This window comes from Vanacampus margaritifer, chromosome 10 (assembly GCF_051991255.1).
Source record: "Vanacampus margaritifer isolate UIUO_Vmar chromosome 10, RoL_Vmar_1.0, whole genome shotgun sequence".
Lineage (NCBI taxonomy): Eukaryota > Metazoa > Chordata > Actinopteri > Syngnathiformes > Syngnathidae > Vanacampus > Vanacampus margaritifer.
In genome coordinates, this window is record NC_135441.1 from 24,388,263 (window position 1) to 24,413,426 (window position 25,164).

The 25,164-nt window shown below is 39.1% G+C and overlaps 1 protein-coding gene across 7 annotated transcripts in view; it reads left to right on the top strand.

Moving 5' to 3' along the window:
* ldb2a (LIM domain binding 2a) overlaps window positions 1-25,164 on the top strand; it is a 66,634-nt gene that overhangs the window by 12,629 nt on the left and 28,841 nt on the right. For all 7 annotated transcript variants that reach the window (XM_077577545.1, XM_077577546.1, XM_077577543.1 and 4 more), the window contains exon 2: window positions 5,816-5,918. In XM_077577545.1, the coding sequence (XP_077433671.1) occupies window positions 5,816-5,918 (103 nt within the window). The remainder of the gene's footprint in view (window positions 1-5,815; window positions 5,919-25,164) is intronic.

A 25,164-nucleotide genomic window follows, 5' to 3' on the forward strand; every position in this document is an offset into this window, starting at 1 on the left:
CCAAAAAAACAGTTTTTTTTTTCACGTCCGACAGAAACAAATGTGAGCTGTTGTGACGTAAAGTTGAATGTTGGTTTGTAAAGTAAAGGCTCAGATTCATTTAGTGGTCATGTCAAACTTCTGCGTGCTCGCTTTTTGTTTGTTGGGCAAAATCGTTTGTAGTCATGTCAAACTTATGCGGTTGCTAAGCGGAATTCATTAGTGATCATGTCAAACCTCTGTGTGGTCACTTGTTGCCAGGCAGAAGTTGTTTAGTGAAATTTGTGGTCAACTAGTATGGTGGCTTGTTGCTAGGCAGAATTCCCAAATCAAAAGAACTCATGTTCATGGCTTGTTGCTAGGTGGAAATTGTTGTGAGAAATATTTAGCGACCACGTTTTCATATTCGTTTGTTGCTAGGCGGAATTCCCTGGGCAAAATTTCTTGTTGAGTGAACTAATAGTGAAACTTTTGCGCATTCACTTGTTACTAGGCAGAGTTCCCTGGGCAAAGCCACTCGTCTTTAAGGCAAACTAGTGTTAGCTGTTGCTAGGCAGAATTTTGGGGGCAAAATAATTTATGTCAAACTTTTGGGTGTTAATTTGTTGCTGGGCATTATTCATTTTGCCAAAAGTGGGTATTTAATTTTTCTCCCCTGCTGTTGCTAGGCAGACTTTGTTGGGCAAAGTCATCCCAAGTCATGTCAAATTTTTGTGCGTTACGTTGTTGCTAAGCAGAATAAAATTTCTTTCTTTTGGTCAATGGACCAAAATCATTTGCGGTTAGGTCAAACTTCTGTGATGTCACTTGTTGCTAGGCAAAATTCGCTTGGCAAAGAAATGGGGGTCTTGTAAGTTTTGGGAGGTAATCATTTGGTGCCAGGCAGAATTTGTTGGGCAAAATAAATTGTGGTCATGTAAAAAAAAATAAAAATCTTTATGTATTCGCCTGTTACTAGGCAGAATTTGTTGGGTCCTCAATGGGCCCCAAATAGCAAATAAAAGGACAGGGAAATTTGTGATGTTTCTTTAATGTTCGACATGGTAATTCCACAATGTTGTGTGCGTCCATGTTTATGTTCCGACTTTCTGGTGAAAGTCGGCTTTCAAGGTTAAATTTTTTTTTTTTTCCCCTGCATTAATTTAGCCTCATTTGCATAATGGATGACTGCTGTGGGTTGGCCAACTGTGGCAACATTTTAGGGGCAAGAGGGTTCAAAACTGCCTAACATCTGGACATGATTAAAGAAGTGTGCGGCGGTGAAAACGTAGCAGTTCAGGTACTTTTAAGACCACCAAATGGACCCACTGTGGTTCTTAAACAGAGACGGACGGCGGCTGCTTGTAATATTCAAATTTCAGCTGGAACGTGTTCATGGTCATTTTTGTCTTCCTTAACTCATTCACTGCCATTGACGTCTATAGATGTCAAAAATTCATTTGAACTATTTCTATTAGTTTAACATTTTTTTTCTACTTTTGTTAACAAGAGTATGAAAATCTATTTTTTTAGTGTACATTCTGAACAGATATAAAATTTGTGATTAATTGTGAGTTAACTAGTGAAGTCATGCGATTAATTATGATTAAAAAAAATTATCGCGATTAAAAAATTTAATTGTAATTAATCGCATGACTTCAATAGTTAACTCACGATTAATCACACACTTTTTTAAATGTACAATAAAAATATTTTTTCTAGGTTTTGATACTCTTGTTAACAAAAGTGGAAAAAAAAGTTAAACTAATAGAAATAGTTCAAATGAATTTTTTACGTCTATAGCCGTCAATGGCAGTGAATAAGTTAATTAGGATGTGACTTAGTCAAGCGAAAACTAGCCATTGTTGTAAATAACTGACTTTCCTCAGTCTACTGATTGGTTATTTATTATATTTTTTTTTATATCTAACACATTTTATTGGACTCCAGCTTTGAAAGAATTACCTGTGCATGCCATGCGTTGTCTATCTCGAAGACATAACGGATCGCAGATCGCTAAACAAGCTCCCACACGTACAGAATAACCCGAGGCTCTCTGGAGTCTCAGTCAAACTTGCTTCTCGCCAGTCGCTTCTCTGGGGCTGCCTTCTACTCGGGAGCCGAACAGGCTTTCAGAAAATGTTGCTTCTTAGAGATCACGGCCCCTAAAAACGCCCACGCTACACTTTTGGAAGAGGCTGCAAGCCATAGCAAGGGGGAAAAAAATATTCACGTAGACTAGTGAAAGCTAAATGGCGATTATTTTTTTATTATATATATATATACATACAGTATATATTATTTATTATAGAGGGTATTGAGTTTTTTAAATTATTTTATAAAAGTAGCTGATCCATAAAATCCAGCATTTTAACCTCACTGTCACAGAAGTGTCAAAACAGAATAAACACTTGCATATCAATTGACAAAGAAGTTACACAAAAAGTTACGCTGATTTTTAAACATTCTTAATGAATTCGATTTAATCTGACAAACACTTTGATCATTCACGTCATCCTTGAAAACGTTCTATTTCCTAAGATCCGCCATGTTTTCATGTAATTTGATACACGGGAGCCCATTGAAAAGAGATACAACGCTGCCATCTGCTGGCCATAGTGAGTAGGTGTTTTTGGACTTTCACAACCTCAAAGCAGCGCCGCACAAGACGTTGCACTGCCCATTGAGAAAAAAAAAACGTAGTTAACATCAATTAATATTTTAGGTGGCATTCATTGGGATTTTAGTATACGTCATTAAACTGCACTATTAGACTAACCACCAGAGGGTGCTGGAACTACATAAATGAAAGACAACATCGCCTTTTTAACAGATGTGATGCTTTTAATATCGTGACATGACAACGACGATAATGTGACAGTTTTAATATTGCGATTTTATTGCCGTTATCGTTACATCCGTAGTTTACAATGTTGAATATCATATCGGCCCGGCCAATAATCGGTCCGAAAAGACTTTCAAAATGCTTCCAGTGAGTGAAACTGAAAACGCTTTGGGTGCGTCTAGCAAATGAGCGCGGATGAGTTTACTACGCACCCTTTCCAAATGTATAAAAAGTGAATGGATGACGTTCTCTGTCGGGGTGCATTCTGTTTGGAATTTATTGCCGTGTCCGCATGCGACCGAGCGGGTTCACCGTCTCCAGTTGGCGGGGTGGGGGGGTGGGTGTGCCTGATTTGTAGCGTATGACAACAAACACGGTCACGGCACGCGGCTCGTCAGGGAGGCTGAAGGCGTGAATGAAGGGAGGTTGTTGTCTGTCAGCCGGCTGCGGGGAGGCGAGCGGCACGGCGCACCTCAACACTTTAAGGCCGCCGGGAGCTCGGACTACGCTAAATAAATCATTTGCAAGCAGCCGTGTTGGCTTGATGACGGCGGCTGACCTTAGGGGGGTGCTATAGTTGCGGGTCAGGATTTAAATGAGCCCAAAATGTTACAAACAAACCTGTTTATATATTTTATTTATTTCTACATACGCTATAGCTCCCTTAGTTGCACTTAATAGCCACAGACACACGTGGTTTTCCTTGACTGCTATATTTATTAGCGGTGGGAATCTTTAAATGTCTCACGATTCGATTCGATTCCGATTTTTGGGCCTGCGATTTGATTCAGAATCGATTTCTGATTAAGAACGATTTTCGATTCAAAATGATTTGATTGACAATGCTTTTTGCTTCAATCTACAGATGTGCAAGGAATTGCAATGATCTACTCCAGTCTGACTCGCTAATGCTAATTAGCGCGCTACTCGCGGCACAAAGAATGGCTCAACGCTGAAATTTATTTATTTTTTATTGGAATAACTTGATCGACTTTTTCACTCTACTCTCTAATGTGGCTACAACTTAACACAGTGTATTAGACCGCGTGGAACCACACTGCCCCTCAGTGGCCAAACCGGGTACAACGCGAACAGCGCTCCAAATGAAGACACACAGAGACAAAGACAAGACTGTATAAACAAATTTTAATAAAATCGATTCTGAATCGTACTAAATGAGAATCGCGATTCTTATGAGAATTGATTTCTAATATTTATTGCTCCTTGCCAAACAATAAAGCCACCGTGAAAACTGGAGCAAAACACGCATAGAAACATAACTTAGATTTAACTTAAGCAAAAGTATTGACAGACCACGTTGGCTGTATTCAATGTCCAAAAAGGGAACTATGCTTTTCTCTCTGTCCAACATAACATCGTCTCACTTTGTCCTAATGATACTTTCTTACTCTCCTTCCTAAGCTCTTCCTCTACTCACTGACATCCACACATCCACCCCGCTACAGCGCCCTCTCTGGTGTGGGTGGCGACAAACACCCAAAAGCAAAGAAAACAAAATGCTGATTTGCACATAGCAAATTTGAACCATATCTAATAAACAGATGACCCGTGCTTAAAGTTTGACTCACAGGAAAACTCTCAATGTCAAAGCGGGACCAAATGTTTGGTTTTCGAATTTCACAGTGGGCCATTCTCATGATTTTCTGGACCACGGGCCGTAGCACGCCCGACGCTAATTTAACATGTGAACGTTTCATTCTCTCCGCGCGACGGACGAGCTTGTCGGACACATCTGGATGGCGGCCTGGCTAATTGTCAACATGTGGAAAGTGCTCGGCGCGCTTAAAGAAAGGTGCTGATATGTCATAACTTGTCAGAGCACATTAGCATCAATGCTAAGTCCTAAACGAGGGGGGGGGGAGGGAGAGAGTCAGTAAATCCCATCTGGACTGCTGGGAATGAATGTAACAACACTGAAGAGCTGCCAGTCTCCGACGTAATCCCATTATCATTAAAGCGCACGTTAGCGTGCGCGTTTTTTTTAAAATTTTAAATCAAGGCAACACTGAGTGTCATGCCCTGGTGCGATGCTTGTAGCATTCAAAGCGGCTGGACTTCACTCGGACTTGTAAGAGCCTCAGGCCATGTCCATGATGAAGAGCAGTGAAAGCCCCGAACCGAACCGTGGTTTCTTACACCAGCCTGTGAGACTCACCGGCAATTTAGTATTCAATTTACGCAACGTGATTGACAATCGAGTCTTCCCCGACCCTTAACACATGCCCGTATGTAAACATCCAAAACCACTTTAACCTCCAACATACCAAATTTTTGTCAACATCAAAGAAATGTAAAGTCTTTAATGAGACTAATGAAACATCAAAGACCATTTAAAGTCTTTGAAGAACCATACATAGATGATTTGGTAAGCATCAAAGACCGTGTTGATTGCGATTAACCTAAAATATGTTGATTTTGTAAACATCAAAGAAGCTTCCGTCTTCAACGAGTCTACTAGCGTAGCATGCGTACGGTACGTGAATTTGAAAACACAATAGGCAATTTCGTTTTCAGGTTACCTAATGATTTTTTTTTTGTGTGTGTGTGTCATCTGTGAATGAGTTAATAAGCATTCGGCTATTAGCATTCAGCTATTAGCATTCAGCTTTCAGCATTCCCACGCAATTTCTATAGAAATTGCACTTAAGTCTAGTCTAACAAACATGTTGTCAACCAAACATACATATTTTCATAAACATTAAAGACGATTAAGAGTCTTCCATGTACCTAGTCAACATCCAAGCTAGTTAAGTCTTTACTGAACCTTACAAGTTTTTGTAAACAACCAAAACAATTTAGTCTTCAATGAACCCAAACACAAATTTGAAATCTTCCAATAAACATGTTTTTTTTGTTTTTGTTTTTTAAATCAATGACAATTTAGTTTTCACTGAACCAAATGTTTTCGTTTTTAATCCATTTTGATGATTCCTCAACATCATCAATTCAACTCAATGAATGAAAGCATTTTCCCGGTTGTCTTTTGGGCAGGAAAGCGACAGCTTATGGTGGGACGCCTTCGCTACGGAGTTCTTCGAGGAGGACGCCACGCTCACGCTGTCCTTCTGCCTCGAGGATGGACCAAAGAGATACAGTAAGAGCAATGCTTGGAATTGTCTATTGCTAAGCAAAACAGCAGCACTGACTCCGTACATCCATGTTCATATTCTGACCTCGAATGTTGCTATTTTCCTCAATTTCTATAATATGGTCCTTTTTCATTTCGTTGACTCCGCTTTGACAGCCAACTTGGTCTTCTCGGCCGCCCCACAATGTGGACTACTGTTCGTCATTTATTAAAAGATGACGCTACATGTTAACGTAGTACGTTATTGCGATTATTATTCGATATCGTGTCCCCTTTGGTTTCATCTGCATGCCGCAGACATATTGACGCAGATAAGGGCACGCCACTTGCGGGATTCTGCTCCGTCACGGTGGAGACCAGGCATAATCTTGCTTTTGCATTTCAGATGTAATAAAAAAAAATAAAAAATCTAAAAAAATCCTAAAGAAACATCTCCCAATGGTGTCAAGGAGGAAACCGCCCCGTGAGAAGCGCAAGACTTAGAGGCAGCCAAGGCGGCGATGACTCACCGTCACTCACCAGCTTCCGATTACGTATTCACCTGTGGAGAAACCAGCGTGAACCGCAGCGGTAGCAGGATTTGACTAAACAAAGGAAAACGGAGCTATTTATTTTACGAGAGGACACGCTACGAGCTAGTTGACATCTGCTGGCTGCTCCCAAAATAATAATAATTTAAAAAACAATCATGAAAGAGACATAAATGACGAGTAAAAAAAATGTGGTTAACATCAGATGAATTGCCTGGCTAGCATGTTTGAAACCTTTTTTATCATTTCACGCTCTTTCAAGTCAACATGCTTATACTAGCATTAGCATAGCTATTAGCTATTGTGTGGAATAATAATAATAAATCATTTGGGTGTGGTTTGGGTTCCAATGGAATGGTTTGCTAACACATTCGACACAGTTTGTGACATATCGAACACGTTTTCCTTCAAGTTGACGAGCTAACAGTAGCCTAGCTGGTCAGTTAAACAGCAACTAGCTTGTAAATTACAAGATGGCTAGTGGCTGCTGGTCCCTACCTTCTAAATAAATAAATAAATACCGGGTAAATAAATATTTATGACTAGCTTTTAAATCGGTAGAATGTTTGACACATTTTAAAAATCTTTTATTTCATGTCATCATGCTAACATAAGCCTAGCTTGTGTGTTAACAAAGCAGTTGGCGTGAAAATCACAAGTTTGCTAGCATCTGCTAATTTCCAAATGAAAAATAAGCAAACAAAAAAAGAACAAGCTAAAATGTGTCACTAGTGTGAATGTTGGTGATCGATAAAAGATGAAAGTGCATGTTGAACGTGCGTACTAATGTCATCAGGTGGTGCTTGCCGAAGGGGCATCAACTTCCTCAACCTCCTTTACACACCCCATCGTTGACAAATTTATTTTATTGGGCAAGGATAAAAAGGATGTTTGCCCCAGGCTGACATTAGCTTAGCATGTGTAAAGGCAAAAATGAAACTAACTACACGTTAGGTTAGCTTCAAAATGAATGCCTGGCTAGTTTGTGTAAAAGACACATTTTAAACTCTTTCTTCCACAACAGCATGCTAACATTAGCTTAGCACATTTTGAACACATTTTCAAGTCAACAAGCTAATTAACCTATTTTGCTAATGCTGTAAAAGACAAAATGGCTTCACATTTGGTTAGCTTAGATTTGAATGCCTTGCCTTGAGATTTTTTTGGACAACTTTTCTCTCAAGCCAACTAGCTAACATTAGCTTATCATTCTACAGTCCATAGCATTTGTTCAAAAATGAATGAGATAGCTACTTTGTTTACTTTCTTACTGTTATAGCACATATCAGTAGTATCAATGCCAGCAGTTCGTCCAGTCACATTACAGCGACATTAGCTTAGCATGTGTAAAGGCAAAAATGAAACTAACTACACGTTAGGTTGGCTTCAAAATGAATGCCTGGCTAGTTTGTGTAAAAGACACATTTTAAACTCTTTCTTACACAACAGCATGCTAACATTAGCTTAGCACATTTTGAACACATTTTCAAGTCAACAAGCTAGTTAACCTATTTTGCTAATGCTGTAAAAGACAAAATGGCTTCACATTTGGTTATCTTTTTGGACAACTTTTCTCTCAAGCCAACTAGCTAACATTAGCTTATCATTCTACAGTCCATAACATTTGTTCAAAAATGAATGCGATCGCTACTTTGTTTACTTTCTTACTGTTATAGCACATGTCAGTAGTAATAATAATAATAAAGCAGTTCGTCCAGTCACATTACAGCGCTCCTCATCTGGCTTTTAAAAGACAATTTGGGGGGTGCGCGTATTCTCCCTCACGTCGTAAGCAAGCGCATTAAAGTCTTTTTTACAGCCATGACGCTATATTGCTTTGTTCCTGCTAATATTTTTAATGCTTGCCTGAGTGTCAAAAATGCCCTGGCGGGAGCGTGTGAGGGGTGTGTTGTTTACGCCAAACAACACTCCATCAGACAATTATTGTGCGGCGTGCCAAATATTCAACACACACACACGCACGCACATAATTACGCAGCGCCCCTCCAGTCGCCGCCACGGCCCTCGTCTGGCTGGAGGCATCTGATGAAAGCGCCGTGATGCAACCAAAGAGCAAGGCTCGGTTCCCCCCGAACCAGAACAACGGCGGCAAAGTGTTTCCACGCAATCGTTGCAACAGGAAGATGACCACTTATTAAGGAGTCAACGCAACTTCAGTGTTATTAGTATTTCAGTCAACCCTTGCTACAGCAAACATTTGCAAAGCCGAGCCAACTGTGATCCGAAAGCACTTCAATATTATCGGATTATTTGATGATTGCAGCAAAAAGTGTGAGGTAATTAAAAGTTACAAAATAAAAATGTAATAAATAAATAATACAAAATAATTAATGACAAAATTACTCTTTTTATTTTTATTTTTTATGTTTATTTTTATTTTATTTTTATTTTTTTACTAACGTTTAAATACACAAAATTTTGGTGGTTACTTATTTTTTTTAGTTTTTTTTCCAGAAAAAAAAAAACTTAAATTAAGAATAATTCAATCAAATCTATAAATACATCTACTCTATGTATTATTTAAAATATGCATACTATATTGATTGTTTGTTCAAGTTATTTATTTAAAATTACATTTAAAATCATAATAAAAAAGATAAAAAAATATAAGCTTTTTTCGTAATCTGCAAAAATCGTCCATTCTTATGTTCTAATGTGTTGATGTGCAAAAACATAATGACAATTTTAAAAAGATAAAACAATCGGCAAAAAATCGGCACATTTTTGCCAATTATTTTAACGATTTCAAATTTTTAGCTTTAGTCTTTTTTTTAACACATAAACTTAGAACATAAAGCTGGATGATTTTTGCCATTATTAAAGAGCTAATATCAGCTGACTAAATGCTCTGTTATAAAATTAAAGAAATACAATTGGACATAGTATTGTGAAACGTCAAATGTTATCAAACACGTTATAGCGTGTGTTGTAAAAAATAATGTTTTGCAGAGTCGTGTGTATGAAAGAACAAAAGGGGAGGGGGGTGGGGGGGGGCTCGGAGGTGAAGGCCGCCATCGGACTCCCTTTCTGGCGAATCAATGGATTGACAGCGGCGAGCGCGTCCAAGTGGGAAGCTGTTTTTATTGAATGGGATGCTTGAGTGTGCGTGTTGAAGGAGTGGTGGAGGGGGTTTTGGAAAGAGAGGAGGTGGGGGGCGGGGGGGGGGGGGGGTTGCACGGCGTGATTGACAGGTGGGATGATGCGGCGGCGGTAGCGGCAGCGACGGCGGCTCAGCTGCAGAGCGGAGATGTAACCCCCCCCCGCACCCCCCCTCCCTTTCCCCTCTCTGATGATTGACAGCTGAGCTTGTCCTCACTACCACAGTGGCAGAAGATTCCGAAGGGGGCGGGATTAACTGAAAGATCGTTTTGTGTATCTTTCGATATTTGTGTGTTGTATTGTGGAGGCTTCCATGCCAGTGTGTGTCCAAATTATGGTCCGTGGGTTAATTTGTGGCCCGCTTACAGTTTGTTACTATCACAGTATGTCGTGAAACTCTGTAATGCCCTCACATGTGGGAAAGGAGAGCCACAGTGGCTGTTTATTGCCTGCAGAACGCCACATATTGTCATTGTGTATTATATTACAGAATTGGTTCCCGAGCCGATTACAAGAAAAACTGGAAATATTTTGTAATTGTCTTATTAGAAAAATATTAGATTGTTGATAAAAAATTGGTATTAAATTAATGAAAAAATATTTGCCAACAATACATTTTAAAAAACTTGTTTTTTAAAATACTTATAAAGTCTTTTAAAAATTTAAATAATAGCAACATTTATTTTATTAAAAAAAAGTAAAAATATATATATATATATACTACCCAAAAGTAAAAAACATCGGGTGTCTTACATTGACCTACTGCAAAATATGGTTGGATGACCTTTGACCTATGTGGCAAACCAAATGATTGGTTGTATGAAAAGTCCCAAAAGTTTGTGATGACGCAATCAATCAATCGTGCTGTTGCTTTGTAAAGGACGCTCATCTCAAAGCTGCGGCTGAGTTAAGGTGACATGTACACATTTAACCTTTGACCTCTACTACATCCGCCATCTTATGTGGCGCGTGATTGAAAATCAATCGTATTGTTGTTTTGTCATGGGCCACTTCCTGCAGTCAGCTTGAAGAATGATGAAGCCAGTCTTTTTCTGGCCTGCTGCCAATCAATAATAAAAGCTCAAATTGATGCGCTTTGACTTTGATGATTTTTTCATGCGGCCTGCGTGACTCAAGTGGGCGTGAGCGCGCTAGATTTATTCGAACCGGATGAGAGCCCGCCAGCAGAACTTTATTAAACAGAATTATTTTGCTCAGCCTTTCAGGACACTCAAACATGAAGAAGAAGACTTAATAATAATAATAATAATATTATTATTAATAATAAATAACAATAACAATAACAATAATAATAATTTTGCACCTTCCAAATAAAAATACAATAAAAATAAAAGAACAGGACAGAACAAGAAATTCAAGGATACAAATGAATAGTAAAAACAATTACTAAAAAATACTATAAAAAATAATAACATTAAAAAAAATTCAATAGAAAAGAACAATACAGTTAATAAATAAAAAAATAAAAATCAGTACAATAAAACACATGCTAGCAATAAAAAAAAACACAAAATGCAGTAAAATAATATAAAGTTTAACAAAATAGAAATATAATCTACCATTAAACACAAATTAAATGACAAGAAAAATGATTTAATTTGAATAAAATGGAATACAGTTTGAAAAATTAAATGCAAAAAAAATGGAACGGTAAGTAATAAAAATTTAAATAAATTACAATAAAAATAAAGCATATAATAAAATAAAAAACAATACAATACAATACAAATAAAATACAATAGACATGCAATAGATAAAAATACAGAAAAATAAAATCCTATAAAATAAAGCAAATATTCAATAATTGTTTAAAAGCATAATAATAATAATAATAATAATAAAATGTAAAAAAAACAGTAAATATATAGTATATACAAAATGAGTAATGCAAAAGTCATAAAATATACAAAAAAGTGCTACAAAATACAAAACCTATGATAAAATGAAAAACAACAAATAAAATAAAGTACGATTAATATACATTATAATTAAAAAGTAAAATGTAATACATCGGCACGATGCTTGTTTTAATCTACGCAGAGGTGTGTTAGACCGGGCATTGGTAATTTCACAGCTGTTCTCAAAACGGTTTATTTTTAAAATGCATTTTTTGTGGGTGTGAACACAGCCAAGTTCATTTTTTGCCAATCATGGCGTCATCTTTGTGCAAAAAGCACGCAGCGATCCGCGTGCCACCACAGCATTGTCTTTGAGCTTATTGGTGTGGCAACCCACAACGTAAGCGGCTACCCTCATTAAAATTAGAATGAGCTGCTGCTGACTTAAATATGTCAGCAGATTTCCTGTAATTTTTTTGGACTGAAATCTTAAAAAGGGAAAGTTTATCTCATGCACTTGCAGAAGTTTTTGTCTGACGTGTTCCTAGCGTTATTTCTTTCAAAATGAGAGCGACTTAGCTGGAAATGTGCCACGTCTGACACTTGCACACGCACGGCTAATTTAAAGTGACTTGCGCGGCCGTATGACGTGGCTCGTTTCCGCCGCGTCCGTCCCGGCCTCTCGGTGGCGTCTTTTCCGGCCAATTAAACAAGCGAGCCGCGCGGCGAGCAGGCTTGTCACCCGCACCAATCTCCCCAGTCACTTGGTGCGTGAAAGGAGAGAAAGCGGCAAAAGGATCAATTACACGCCTACCAAAGCCTTCGTCCTCCTCTTCCTCCTCTTTGCTCGTCACTGCCGACACTTTTCTCGGCCATCTGGAGCCGAGAAAAGTGGCGAGCGACGCGCCAAAGTAGTGTGAACGCACTTGGGCAACTTTCTTCTTATCACAAGTTCTATAAGTTGTTACAATGTACGTCCAGAGTATAGGCAAAGGGTGGGTGGCGAAACAATGGCGCCCTTACTTAACACATTTCTTTGAGCACCTGTCAGAAAGAGGACATTCGCCATCATCAAGCGCTTAACGCGCACTCTTTTGGATTCAACGAAATAGGACAGAAAGAATTGCTACGGAATTCAACTTTTGTATAATCGGCTCAACTCAATTATTTGTTTGAGGATTATGTCATGGTTTATACAGTACAACAGTTCCAACCCCAACTAGCATTCAGTTATTAGCATTCAGCTCATTCACATTCATTTTTTTAACTTTACAAAAAAGAAGACAAATGACGTATATTGCACATTCTCCAAAGGACAAACTTGATGTTGCACTTTCCTAAAAAGAAGACAAACTATTGATGTTGCAGTTTTCAAAAAGAAAAGAAAAAATAATTTAGCACTTTCTAAAAAGAAGACAAACTTGATGTTGCATGCTCCAAAAAGACAAGACAAGATTCATTTTTAACTTTACAAAAAAGAAGACAAATGACGTATATTGCACATTCTCCAAAGGACAAACTTGATGTTGCACTTTCCTAAAAAGAAAACAAACTGTTGATGTTGCACTTTCCAAAAAAGAAAAGAAAATGTATTTAGCACTTTCCAAAAAGAAGACAAACTTGATGTTGCATGCTCCAAAAAGACAAGACAAGATTCATTTTTAACTTTACAAAAAAGAAGACAAATGACATATATTGCACATTCTCCAAAGGACAAACTTGATGTTGCACTTTCCTAAAAAGAAAACAAACTGTTGATGTTGCACTTTCCAAAAAATAAAATAAAATGTATTTAGCACTTTCCAAAAAGAAGACAAACTTGATGTTGCATGCTCCAAAAAGACAAGACAACATTCATTTTTAACTTTACAAAAAAGAAGACAAATGACGTATATTGCACATTCTCCAAAGGACAAACTTGATGTTGCACTTTCCTAAAAAGAAAAAATTAAATCTGCACCATCCAAAAAAGAAAGTAAATTGATTTAGCACATTCCAAAAAAGAAGACAAACTTGATGTTGCACTTTCCTGAAAAGAAAACAAACTATTGATGTTGTTGTTTCAAAAAAAAGAAAATTAATTTAGCACTTTCCAAAAAGGAAAAAAAATTATGCTCACTTCAAAACAAACTAAGACAAACTGTTGATATTTCACTTTGCATCAATTTTGTATTCTCCAAAAAAGATAAGCTCTTGATGTTGCACTTTCCAAAAAGAAAAAAATTAATTCTGCACCATCCAAAAAAGAAAGTAAATTGATTTAGCACATTCCAAAAAAGAAGACAAATTTGATGTTGCACTTTCCTAAAACGAAGGCAAACTGGTAAAGTTCACTTAAAAAAAAAAAAAAAGAAGACAAAATTACTGTTATACTTCCCAGAAAATAAGACAAACTTGATATCACAAACTAGTGGTATTACCATTTCCTCAAAAGAAAACATCTTATCCACACAGGAAAAACCCTGGCTGAGATTCAAACGTAGAACGGTGGAACCACAAGCCCACCATGCTTTCCCTTTGGTGGAAATAAGAAAATTCCCATTAAGTGTGACTGCATGCACACACGCCGCCACGTTTGCATTTGAAATCTCCGGCAGTCCCGCCAGCTCCGTTACCGAACAAATCTGCCATTTTGTTTTTGTACGCCTTTTTTTGTTTGTTTTGTTTTTGTTTTTTTTGCATGGATGTAATTTAGCCTGGGTGCTTTTTCCCGCGACAAACAAGGCGCTCATGAAAAAGTGAGGCGCAAAGTGCAGCGGCTGAGCTTTTAACAGCGGAAGACTCCGGCGGAAGGTCAGCCAGGCGAGCGCACGCAGACGAGAGCCCGATTAATAATGAATCGCGGATTCATCTGCCAAAACCGACCGACGGACGGGCGGACGGACATACGGCAACACGTTCACCTAGAAAAGATTCGCACACACACACACAAGCAGGAAAGACGTGATACACAACAAACACACACACACGCGCAGAGTTATTGACACGTGGAAGAAAAATCCATATTTATATATAATACAGTGAGCAGGAGACCCATCAGCCTCACTGGTCCAAGCCAGGCCTTACTTAAGGCATTAAATCTTTATGTGGAACTTTTACACAAACACATGCAAAAAAACTTAGTTTTCTTATTATTATACTTTTATTTTATTTGCTTCATTATTTTTGTCTAAGACTTGCCGTTGTTCTCTCCCAAAAATATATTGTTGAAAAAGAAATTGACATGTGCAGGCTGTTCCACAAAACAACAGGTGGCAATTAGGGTTTCAAATGAGAAATTTAAGAATTTTTAGGGTTAGGATCTCAAATTTGGCTTTCAAACCTGAGTTTGAATTTGGAAATAAGGTTTTAAATGCAAAATGGAATGTTTGCAAAATGGGGCTTCGAAAGGTTTCAAGGTAGGGTTTGGTTTCAAATTAGGGTTTCCAGACAGGGTCAGGGTTGAAAATGAAATCATTCGCTCCCAGCCATTTTCACTGAAGCAACGCCCTTCGCTCCCGGCTGTTTTACTGGATTATTGTATACTATTGCTATAAAAACATAAAACCAACCAAAAGAAGGATAAAAGTATAATTCTATCCATTTCCGTTATGCAGCAATAGCATTAGAATATAGCTAAGTTTCATCATTATTCACATTCCTGTTGAAAACACTGGCAAAAAAAGAGTTTGTTGTAAGATCTCTTATACTCTGCTGCCACCTGCTGGCCGTTTTTTGTAATAACTACCATTGCTTTGAGACACCTCTTCATTTCAGAAGCTGCATCAAAGCCTTCAGTATGATCTTGCATTAAAAAAAAAAAAAAAAACGTATTAATACGTGTTTGGGAGTGAAGGACAAAGTATTAAAAAAAACGTATTTAGACGTTTGGGGGTTTGAATGAGTTAAAGATTCAAAGTATTGTTACAAATTCTGCTTTTAAACGTGAACCAGTGTTCTTAAAACAAGGGTAACAGTTTCTAATCAAACAAGTGTTGCGGTTTCAAATTTGGATTTCAGGTATGAGTTAGGGTTTCAGATTAGGGTTCTAAGACTGGGGTAGGTTTTAAAATCAAGGTTTCAAGGTAGGATTACACAGGTTAGGGTTTCCAATTCAGGTTTGAAGAGTGGGTTAAGGGTATCAAAATTGGTGTTTAAAACAAGGGTTATTGTTCAAAGTTAAGGTTTTAAGGTACAATTTCAAATTAGGCATTCAAACTTGGGATACGGTTTTTCAATCAGAGTAGGGTTTCAAACAGGGGTTTGTATTTCAAATTAGGGTTTCAAACCTGAGTTAGAATTTGAATGTGAAGTTACGGTTTTAAGGCAGACTGTGTTTTTTAAGTAGGGATTAAATTGTGGGGTTTATAAATTAAGGTTTCAAGCCTGGGTTACAGTTTTAAGGTAAGGTGATTCCGATTTCAAATCAGGATTTAAAACCTGGGTTACAATTGAAGGTTAGGGTTTTGAGGCCTAGTCGGGTTATGTCAAGCTTAGGATTTCTTAAAGGAAAAACATGTGCACATGCATGTGCACGTGTGTGTGTGTGTGTGTGTGTGTGTGTGTGTCTTGTATTTCCAATGTCAATTCCTGGAAGGTTAAGTTGACTTCCGTTGCCGTGGTTACCGTGATGACTCACACTGTTGACCATGTCAAGCTGGCCTGTCTGCAAACGCTGGAGCTTATTTATTTATTTATTTAGCTTTAGCATCCATGGGAAGACGGCGGCAGTTCATCAAGTAAATGAACTGCCCCCCCCCCCCACCTCCCCCACCCACTCCCCCACACACAAGAGCCTCCCCACCCCACCCCTAAATAGGTGTCAGGGTCTTTACCAGGTATCATTGCCCCTTTCAGATTAGAGCTTGATTATCAGAGGCCAAACAGAGACGAGCAGCGCTCATTACCATTGATTCCGACTCCCCGGGAATGCGTGTGCGTTGTTGATTTGCGCGTGTGTGTGTCGCCGGTATCGAACGACGCAGCGTGGGGACGCCTGGCCACAGCAGGTCCTTCGCAATGTCTTTTTTTATGGGGAAAGTGATACATGCTGTTACAGTGTTTGGGTGGTGCTGCTGTTAGCTTATCAGGGATGGGGGTATGTGTGTGTGTGGGGGGTGGGGGGGGGGCGTCTATGTCTCCTGTTTCCCTGGGGGTTCGTGCAGGAGACCCCCCCACTGTTAAATTATGGATGGAGGTGAAGAGGGGATGAGGGCTGGCCTCGAGGGGACACCCCCCCCCATCCCCCCCTTCACTTTACCTCACCTCCATCCTCCGTCCTCCAGCCGAACCCCCATCGTCATTTCACCCTCATGTTTTTTTCTACCTTTCTCGTCGCACCTTCACCTTCATCCCGCTCTTCCTCCCACATTGTTCCACTCAAAACCCTCTGATATTGGTCTTTAAAAAACATATACAATAATGACATCATTACCTGGAATAAAAAAAATTTTTTTTTAAATTATTTTCTTCAATTCAATGGATATTGTGCTGTTCCTTCTGGTATGTGCACTTCAGCTACCAGGGTGCAGTATAACACATTAATAGTAGTGGATAAATAATACCGTGAAAATCTGCATATAATTGATGTCCATTGAATTTTTTTGGGGAAATACACTGCCACCTGCTGGCCGTTTGTGTAATAACTACCATTGCTTCAAGCATTCTCTTCAGTTCTGAGGCGGTGTCAAAGCCTTCTGTATGCTCTAGCATTTAAAAAAAAAAAAAAAAAAAAAACATTTAAAAAAAACGTATAAATACGTCTTTGAGAGCATGGTAATATTTTAAATAGAACGTATTTATACGTTTTGGGGAGCAAATGAGTTAATGGAAATATATTGTTGAAATGATAAATGTTGATTGTTCTATGATTGTCAGGGAGGCGCTAAATTTTGCCTAGATTGTTCATGGAAGTTATGGAGAGTCAATTTGATGCATTTTTTTCCTAAATCAAATATGCAAGTCATTTAGTTTTAAGGCTTATGTTCAAATTAAGGTTTTAGTCCAGAGTTAGGGTTAGGATTTTTTTTTTTTCACTATTCAAAGCATGCAGCAAAATGTCACCTTTACTTTTGTGTCTTCTATCTTCCTAAGACAGCTGCTTTATTTCTTATCATGTTTCTCAAGACGTTCAGGCTTCTGATTGGCTAAGCAGTCTGTCAGTCAGCGGTTTGCCCCATCTCAACATTTTGACAAGGGCCGTTGGCACCTTTTATCTGGCAGAACCCACTCAAGCCTGTGAACGCTCCGACACAATTAAACTGCCTCCTCATGTAAAGGATTTGCAGAATAATTCCTGGATCCACGCAGTAATTCCTCGCCACTCCAAGATTAAATTGACTTTTTTTTTTTTTTGTTCACCGTTCTGAAGCTTTAAAGGAAACATTCTTGGATGGGAAAAAAACGCCCTGGAAAGATGGAAAAAACAAAGAAATAGAAGGGAAATATGTTCTTATTTTAGATAGATTTGGTGGTGATTGACTAAATGTTAAGGAAATCACAATCCACTGTACGTACACGAGGAGACCTTCTGATTGGTTGAATTCAATCTGTTGTTGTTTTTGCATGGCGAGAGGCAGCAGCAGCAAAGTTGTTGAGCTGACAAAAAACACAAACCGCCAGCTTTGATGACAGGAAGTATGCAGAGAGGACGACTAGAGATGGAATTAAACTTTTATAATACATGAATATTTCATGTTCTGGGCAGTGATTCCCATATTCTGGTGCATATACTGCGTGAGCGTGTGTGTGTGTGTGTGTGTGTATGTGTGTAGGAGGACGAGCCCACTAGTTTTGAGTGTTCCTCTAGATGTGAAGTTTTCTTCCGCATACCAACATTTTGAAAATCCTAAAAGACAGTTTTTCATAGCCATTTGAAATTTGGTAGGTATGTCTATCATGAGTAGACCCACGAAAAAGTCTCTCGAAGCCATGTTTGAAAAGACACAGGAAGTCTGCCATTTTGATTTGAGGTTGCCATTTTAGGGTCACTTTGAAACTCTTACTACTTATCTCCAAAAATTTGAAAACTCAGACTTTACTTAGCAACATGAAATTGGGTAAGCATGTCCATCATAGGAAGACCCACCAAAAAGTCTCAGGAAGTCATATCCAAAAATGCACAGGAAGTCTGCCATTTTGATTTGAAGCCACCATTTTAGGGTCACTTTGAAACTCTTAGTACTTATCTCCAAAAATTTGAAAACTCAGACTTTACTTAGCAACATGAAATTGGGTAAGCATGTCCATCATAGGAAGACCCACCAAAAAGTCTCAGGAAGTCATATCCAAAAATGCACAGGAAGTGTGCCATTTTGATTTGAAGTCGCCATTTTAGGGTCACTTTGAAACTCTTAGTACTTATCTCCAAAAATTTGAAAACTCAGACTTTACTTAGCAACATGAAATTGGGTAAGCATGTCCATCATAGGAAGACCCACCAAAAAGTCTCAGGAAGTCATATCCAAAAATGTACAGGAAGTCTGCCATTTTGATTTGAAGCCACCGTTTTAGGGTTGTTTTGAAACTGTTTACGTTTATAACCCCACAAATTTGCTAATTCAGCCAAGCCAGTTTTGCTGATCAACATAAAATTTGGTCGGCATGTTCGTCATAATTAGACCCACAAAAAAGTCTCTAGAAGCCATGTCTGAAAAAAAACCAGGAAGTCTGCCAATTTGATTTAAAGCTGCCATTTTAGGGTAATTTTGAAACGCTTAGTATCTCCGCAAGTTTGAAAATTCAGCCCCCAAAGCCAGTTTCACTTCGCCACATGAAATTTGTTAGCCATGTTGATCATGAGTAGACCCATAAAAAAGTCTTTCAAGTCGATATCTGAAAAGACACAGGAAGTCTGCCATTTTGGTCTGAAGCCACAATTTAGAGTTGTTTTGAAACTGTCATTCATATAAAACACCACAAAGTTGAAAATTCAGCGCCCAAAGCCAGTTTTGGTTATCAACATGGAATTTGTTAGTCATGTTGATTATTAGTTGACCCACAAAAAGTCTCAAAAACTCATTCCTGAAAAGACACAGGACGTCTTCAATTTTGATTTCAAGCCACCATTTTAGGCGTATTTTGCCTTTTTCTTTGAGTCCTTCAAAAGACAAATTTTCTGGAAATTTTGTGCGATCATTGCCAAATAAAAAATTTGGGGGTTTGAAGCTGCCCTATTAGTCATTTTGTCTGTTTCCGGGGTTTCTTTAAAAAAGGAACTTGAGATTCTGAATTCTAAGTTGTTAATTTTCCTAATTTCATGTGGCCGAGGCCAGTAGGCCAAATTTAACAGCTGGCGCAGCAGCAGGACAAACATTTAACTTGAGTGGACTTAATTATTTTGCCAATGACGCTCGGACCCTCCCTCCCATTCGAGGCGCGACGACGGAACCGGCTCGATCATCGATCGGGCCGGGGCCGATCAATATGTCAGTTCGGTTTTCATCCGTGCCTCTCTCGTCTCGCCGATCATCAACGCTGGCGAACGCCGAAGGCTAATCATCGATTGCGATAGTATTTTTAGCTTAGCATATTGATTAGGGGCAGCGCTGTAGGTTGAGCAGAGCGCAGGTTTGTACACAACGCGGCGCACTGTAAGGAAATCAATAGACCTCAGCAAGATGCTTGATCCACTCTGCTGTTGCTGCTCCTATAATGCGTTTGCTTATGCAAGTCGATGCTAGTCATTAGCCATTATGCTGTCTGCTACATGTTGTTTACGTAGGCTAGTGTCTGCTCAGCAAAATGAATGTATTTGATTGATATTAAAGTATTTATGTTGCTGAAATTGTATAGAATTAATGTAAGATTTGCCATTTTTAACTAGCATATTTCCACAGCTTCCATACTCATTTATAATAACATTGCACTGTATTTTTTGAAAAAAAAAAGAAAAAAAAAAGTAGGCATCTAATCCTAAAGAATTCCCAATTGCTGCTTTTTGTGCCAAATCCTTCAAAACTGCCCATTCGAACCGACTCCCTCATGATATGAGATGGCACAGTTGTTACAAATTAAATATGTCCTGAATAATTAAAACAACCAGTAAGATATTGGTGGAAAATCAATCATATGAGGTAAACTGCAAACTATATTTAGTGTGTTATGGGTTTTACAGTGTGGTGTTTGATGTTGTCCATGCATGTGGGTGTGCTTGTTGTTTGCCCAGCAGCTTTTCCACTCCCTCTGTGCATCATTACGACTCTAAATATATATATCCTATTATATCCTATAGATATGTGTGTGTCTACCTATGTGTGTGTGTGTGTGGGCAGCTCAAAGCATTATAGTGTAGTGTTAACCATGGCTTTTGCACTGCGCATGCTGGCTTATGTCCATACTGTATATGGTGAAAAAACAAAACAAAGAAAGAATTACAAAGACGCCTACACAGTACCGCAAGAAATACCACAGAAACACACACGATATGAGTTATTAATGATCAAATGTTTTTGTTTATTTTTTACGTAATTAGTAGTCAACTGCAGAGGAGGGGTTTGTTTCATCCTGGTGATTTTTTTGTCATGGCCCAAGAGATATTTTCAAAATTCTGCCCCAGAAGCCAGTTTCACTGAGCAACTTGAAATTTGGTGGGCCTGTTTATCACGAGAAGTCCCACAAAAAAGTCTCAAGAAGCCATGCCCGGAAATACACAGGAAGTCCGCCATTGTGGTTTGAAGCGGACATTTAAGACCGTTTTCCCTGAGGTTCAATGACAAACTTGTCAGATTGCTACCAATTTAAAAATTCAGCCCCAGAAGCCAGTTTGACTAAGCAACATGAAATTTGGCAGGCATGTCGGTCATGAGTAGAGCCACAAAAAAGTCTCAAAAAGCCATGCCCGAAAATACACAGGAAGTCTGCCATTTTGATTTTAAGCAGACATTTTAGCCCAATTCCAGGGGTTCTTCAATGATAACCTTGTTGCCGAGATGTTGTCAGATTGCTCAACTACAAAAATTCAGCCCCAGAAGCCAGTTTCACTGAGCAACTTGAAATTTGGTGGGCCAGTTTATCACGAGAAATGCCACAAAAAAGTCTCAAGAAGCCATGCCCGGAAATACACAGGAAGTCCGCCATTGTGGTTTGAAGCGGACATTTAAGACCGTTTTCCCTGAAGTTCAATGACAAACTCGTCAGATTGCTACCAAATAAAAAAATATTTTGCCCCAAAAGCCAATTTGACCAAACAACATGAAATTTGGTGGGCCAGTTTATCATGAGAAGTGTCACAAAAACGTCTCAAGAAGCCATGCCCGGAAATACTCAGGAAGTCCGCCATTGTGGTTTGAAGCGGACATTTAAGAAGTTTTCCCTGAAGTTCAATGACAAACTTGATTGCTACCAAATAAAAAAATATTTTGCCCCAGAAGCCAATTTGACCAAACAACATGAAATTTGGTGGGACAGTTTATCATGAGAAGTGTCACAAAAACGTCTCAAGAAGCCATGCCCGGAAATACTCAGGAAGTCCGCCATTGTGGTTTGAAGCGGACATTTAAGACCGTTTTCCCTGAGGTTCAATGACAAACTTGTCAGATTGCTACCAATTTAAAAATTCAGCCCCAGAAGCCAGTTTGACTAAGCAACATGAAATTTGGCAGGCATGTCGATCATGAGTAGAGCCACAAAAAAGTCTCAAGAAGCCATGCCTGGAAATACACAGGAAGTCCGCCATTGTGGTTTGAAGCGGGCATTTAAGACCATTTTCCCTGAAGTTCAATGACAAACTTGTCAGATTGCTACCAAATAAAAAAATATTTTGCCCCAAAAGCCAATTTGACCAAACAACATGAAATTTGGTGGGCCAGTTTATCACGAGAAATGCCACAAAAAAGTCTCAAGAAGCCATGCCCGGAAATACACAGGAAGTCCGCCATTGTGGTTTGAAGCGGACATTTAAGACCGTTTTCCCTGAGGTTCAATGACAAACTTGTCAGATTGCTACCAATTTAAAAATTCAGCCCCAGAAGTCAGTTTGACTAAGCAACATGAAATTTGGCAGGCATGTCGGTCATGAGTAGAGCCACAAAAAAGTCTCAAAAAGCCATGCCCGAAAATACACAGGAAGTCTGCCATTTTGATTTTAAGCAGACATTTTAGCCCAATTCCAGGGGTTCTTCAATGATAACCTTGTTGCCGAGATGTTGTCAGATTGCTCAACTACAAAAATTCAGCCCCAGAAGCCAGTTTCACTGAGCAACTTGAAATTTGGTGGGCCAGTTTATCACGAGAAATGCCACAAAAAAGTCTCAAGAAGCCATGCCCGGAAATACACAGGAAGTCCGCCATTGTGGTTTGAAGCGGACATTTAAGACCGTTTTCCCTGAAGTTCAATGACAAACTCGTCAGATTGCTACCAAATAAAAAAATATTTTGCCCCAAAAGCCAATTGACCAAACAACATGAAATTTGGTGGGCCAGTTTATCATGAGAAGTGTCACAAAAACGTCTCAAGAAGCCATGCCCGGAAATACTCAGGAAGTCCGCCATTGTGGTTTGAAGCGGACATTTAAGAAGTTTTCCCTGAAGTTCAATGACAAACTTGATTGCTACCAAATAAAAAAATATTTTGCCCCAGAAGCCAATTTGACCAAACAACATGAAATTTGGTGGGACAGTTTATCATGAGAAGTGTCACAAAAACGTCTCAAGAAGCCATGCCCGAAAATACACAGGAAAACTCACTTAGCACAAAATTTGTCAGGAACGTCTGCCATGAGTGGAGTCACAAAAAAGTTTAAAAAAGCTGAGCCAAAAAATACACAGGAAATGCGTACTGTGTGCCATTTTGATTTGAAACGGACATTTTTGGCTATTTCTGGTCATCCTCCAATGACAAACTTGTCCTGAAGAGTTCAAATTGTCTCACGTGCGTACCGTATTTGCATGTATAGTATTCATTTACTTAACTTCAGATGGGCTTAGGACTGTCAATGGCAGTGAATGTGTTTTAATTGTGCAAACATATTCAGGTGTATAGAGCCCTTTGTAAATGATATGTATTTGTTGGCAGGGGAACTTGCCTCAGTTTATTTTGTGTTTGCTGCCGCCGTACACTTTTCCATGCACACTGAATGTACCAGCTTTTGTGTACTGTGTGTTCATGTGTGTGCGTGTCTATGATTGTGTGTGCCAGCGGCTCCTCTTTTATGCGGAGCACAAACAAAAAAGGGCTCCTGACGTCTTTTCTGGCTGGCTGACGTTGCTGGCAGGAGTCCTGGGCACCGCCGGTGGTGGGGTAGGGTGGGGGTGGGGGGGGGGGTGATGTTGGGGGGAACAATCTCGACAAAGTGGCGTGAATTAATGTGACTAATTAACACGGCGTTAATTATTTGTAAATTGCATGTTTGGATACACATTACTTGAGAGGCATATGCCGCTCGTTGTCTTCCCTCCTGAGCCCGTGCCAGCTATCGCGCATCTCTGAAGGCGCGCCAGCCAGCCAGCCAGCCAGCCAGGGGAAAGACTACACAGAAAGTGAGATGTACTCTACCAATCTAATTAATATCATAAACAGTAGTGCCTTGAGATACAAGTTTAATTGGTTACGTTACCACACTTTTATCCCAAATCATCCTTCCCTATTGAAATGAATGGAAATGCAATTCATTTGTTCCAAAAGTTGTTTTATATTTTTAAAAGAAAGGTTGCACTCAAAACTTTTGAGCTGTATAAAAACACACAGTAAAGACAGCACAAAACATGGCTGTACCTAATATATTGTCTTTGCTTGTTTTTCTTCTTCTGTGGTGTCTGTTGGTGGTTGGTAAACCAGCCTCATGGTGCATTAATGCCACCAACAGGCAGTTTGCTTCAGTTTGCTTTTTACATTTTGTCTTTATTGCTATAAAATATATTTTTAAAAATCTCACATTTTTACATAGTCATAGGTTACAAATGTTTTCATGTAATTAAATGACTTATTTGGATTCTTTTTTATTTTGTTTACTTTCTTATTTTTGTAGTATTTGTAGTCTCTGACTTTTTTCCTTGGAATATTTTGACTTTATTACTGTAAACAATAGAGTGTTGTTTTTTCCATAATTTTGCAACTTTTGACATGGGATTTTTGTGATTTTTGAATTTTTTTTGCGTAAAATTTGGGCTTTGTTCTTGGAAAGTTACATCATTTTTTCTTCAGGAATACAAACTGTCTCATTTTTTTAATTTTAGACCTACTGGCTGCTGTATTCCACTGTTAGTAATTATAGTGGCACTTTAAAAGCCTGTTCATTTTTTTTGGGGGGGGGGCTAGTTTGTCTCAAAAGTTTGAGAACCACAGTCTTAGACGAGTCGGTGATACTAAATTTGGAAGGGTTGACGTTGGCCAAGTATGGCATCAAAGCTTGAGGTTAAGTAACGTACTACATTTTGTGGTTCGTTCAGGTGTAGAAGCGTCCGTGAACGGACGTCAGCTGACTTGACGCTTTTTACGAGGGACCCCAAGCTGCTCGTTCTTCAGTCGAGCCGGCTCGAGTGTAAATAAAAAAACGCCGAGCGGAGCCGAGCCGAGCGACGACGGCAACGCTTGAAACGATCCCAGCGTGGCCGCCATTACTCGCCATCTATCACTCTGTCACCCCCGGCGACGCACGCTGGCTTTGATTGGGACGCCTTTTTTGGCAAGACAAACTCTGGGCCTCGCTCCACCTCGCCACTGCTCTCTCTCTCTCTCTCTCTCTCTCCCTCCCACTCCCCCCATCCCTCCCTCCCTCGCTCGCTGACAACCCTTATTTTTTTCATCTTCCCTCCCTCTCTCCATCT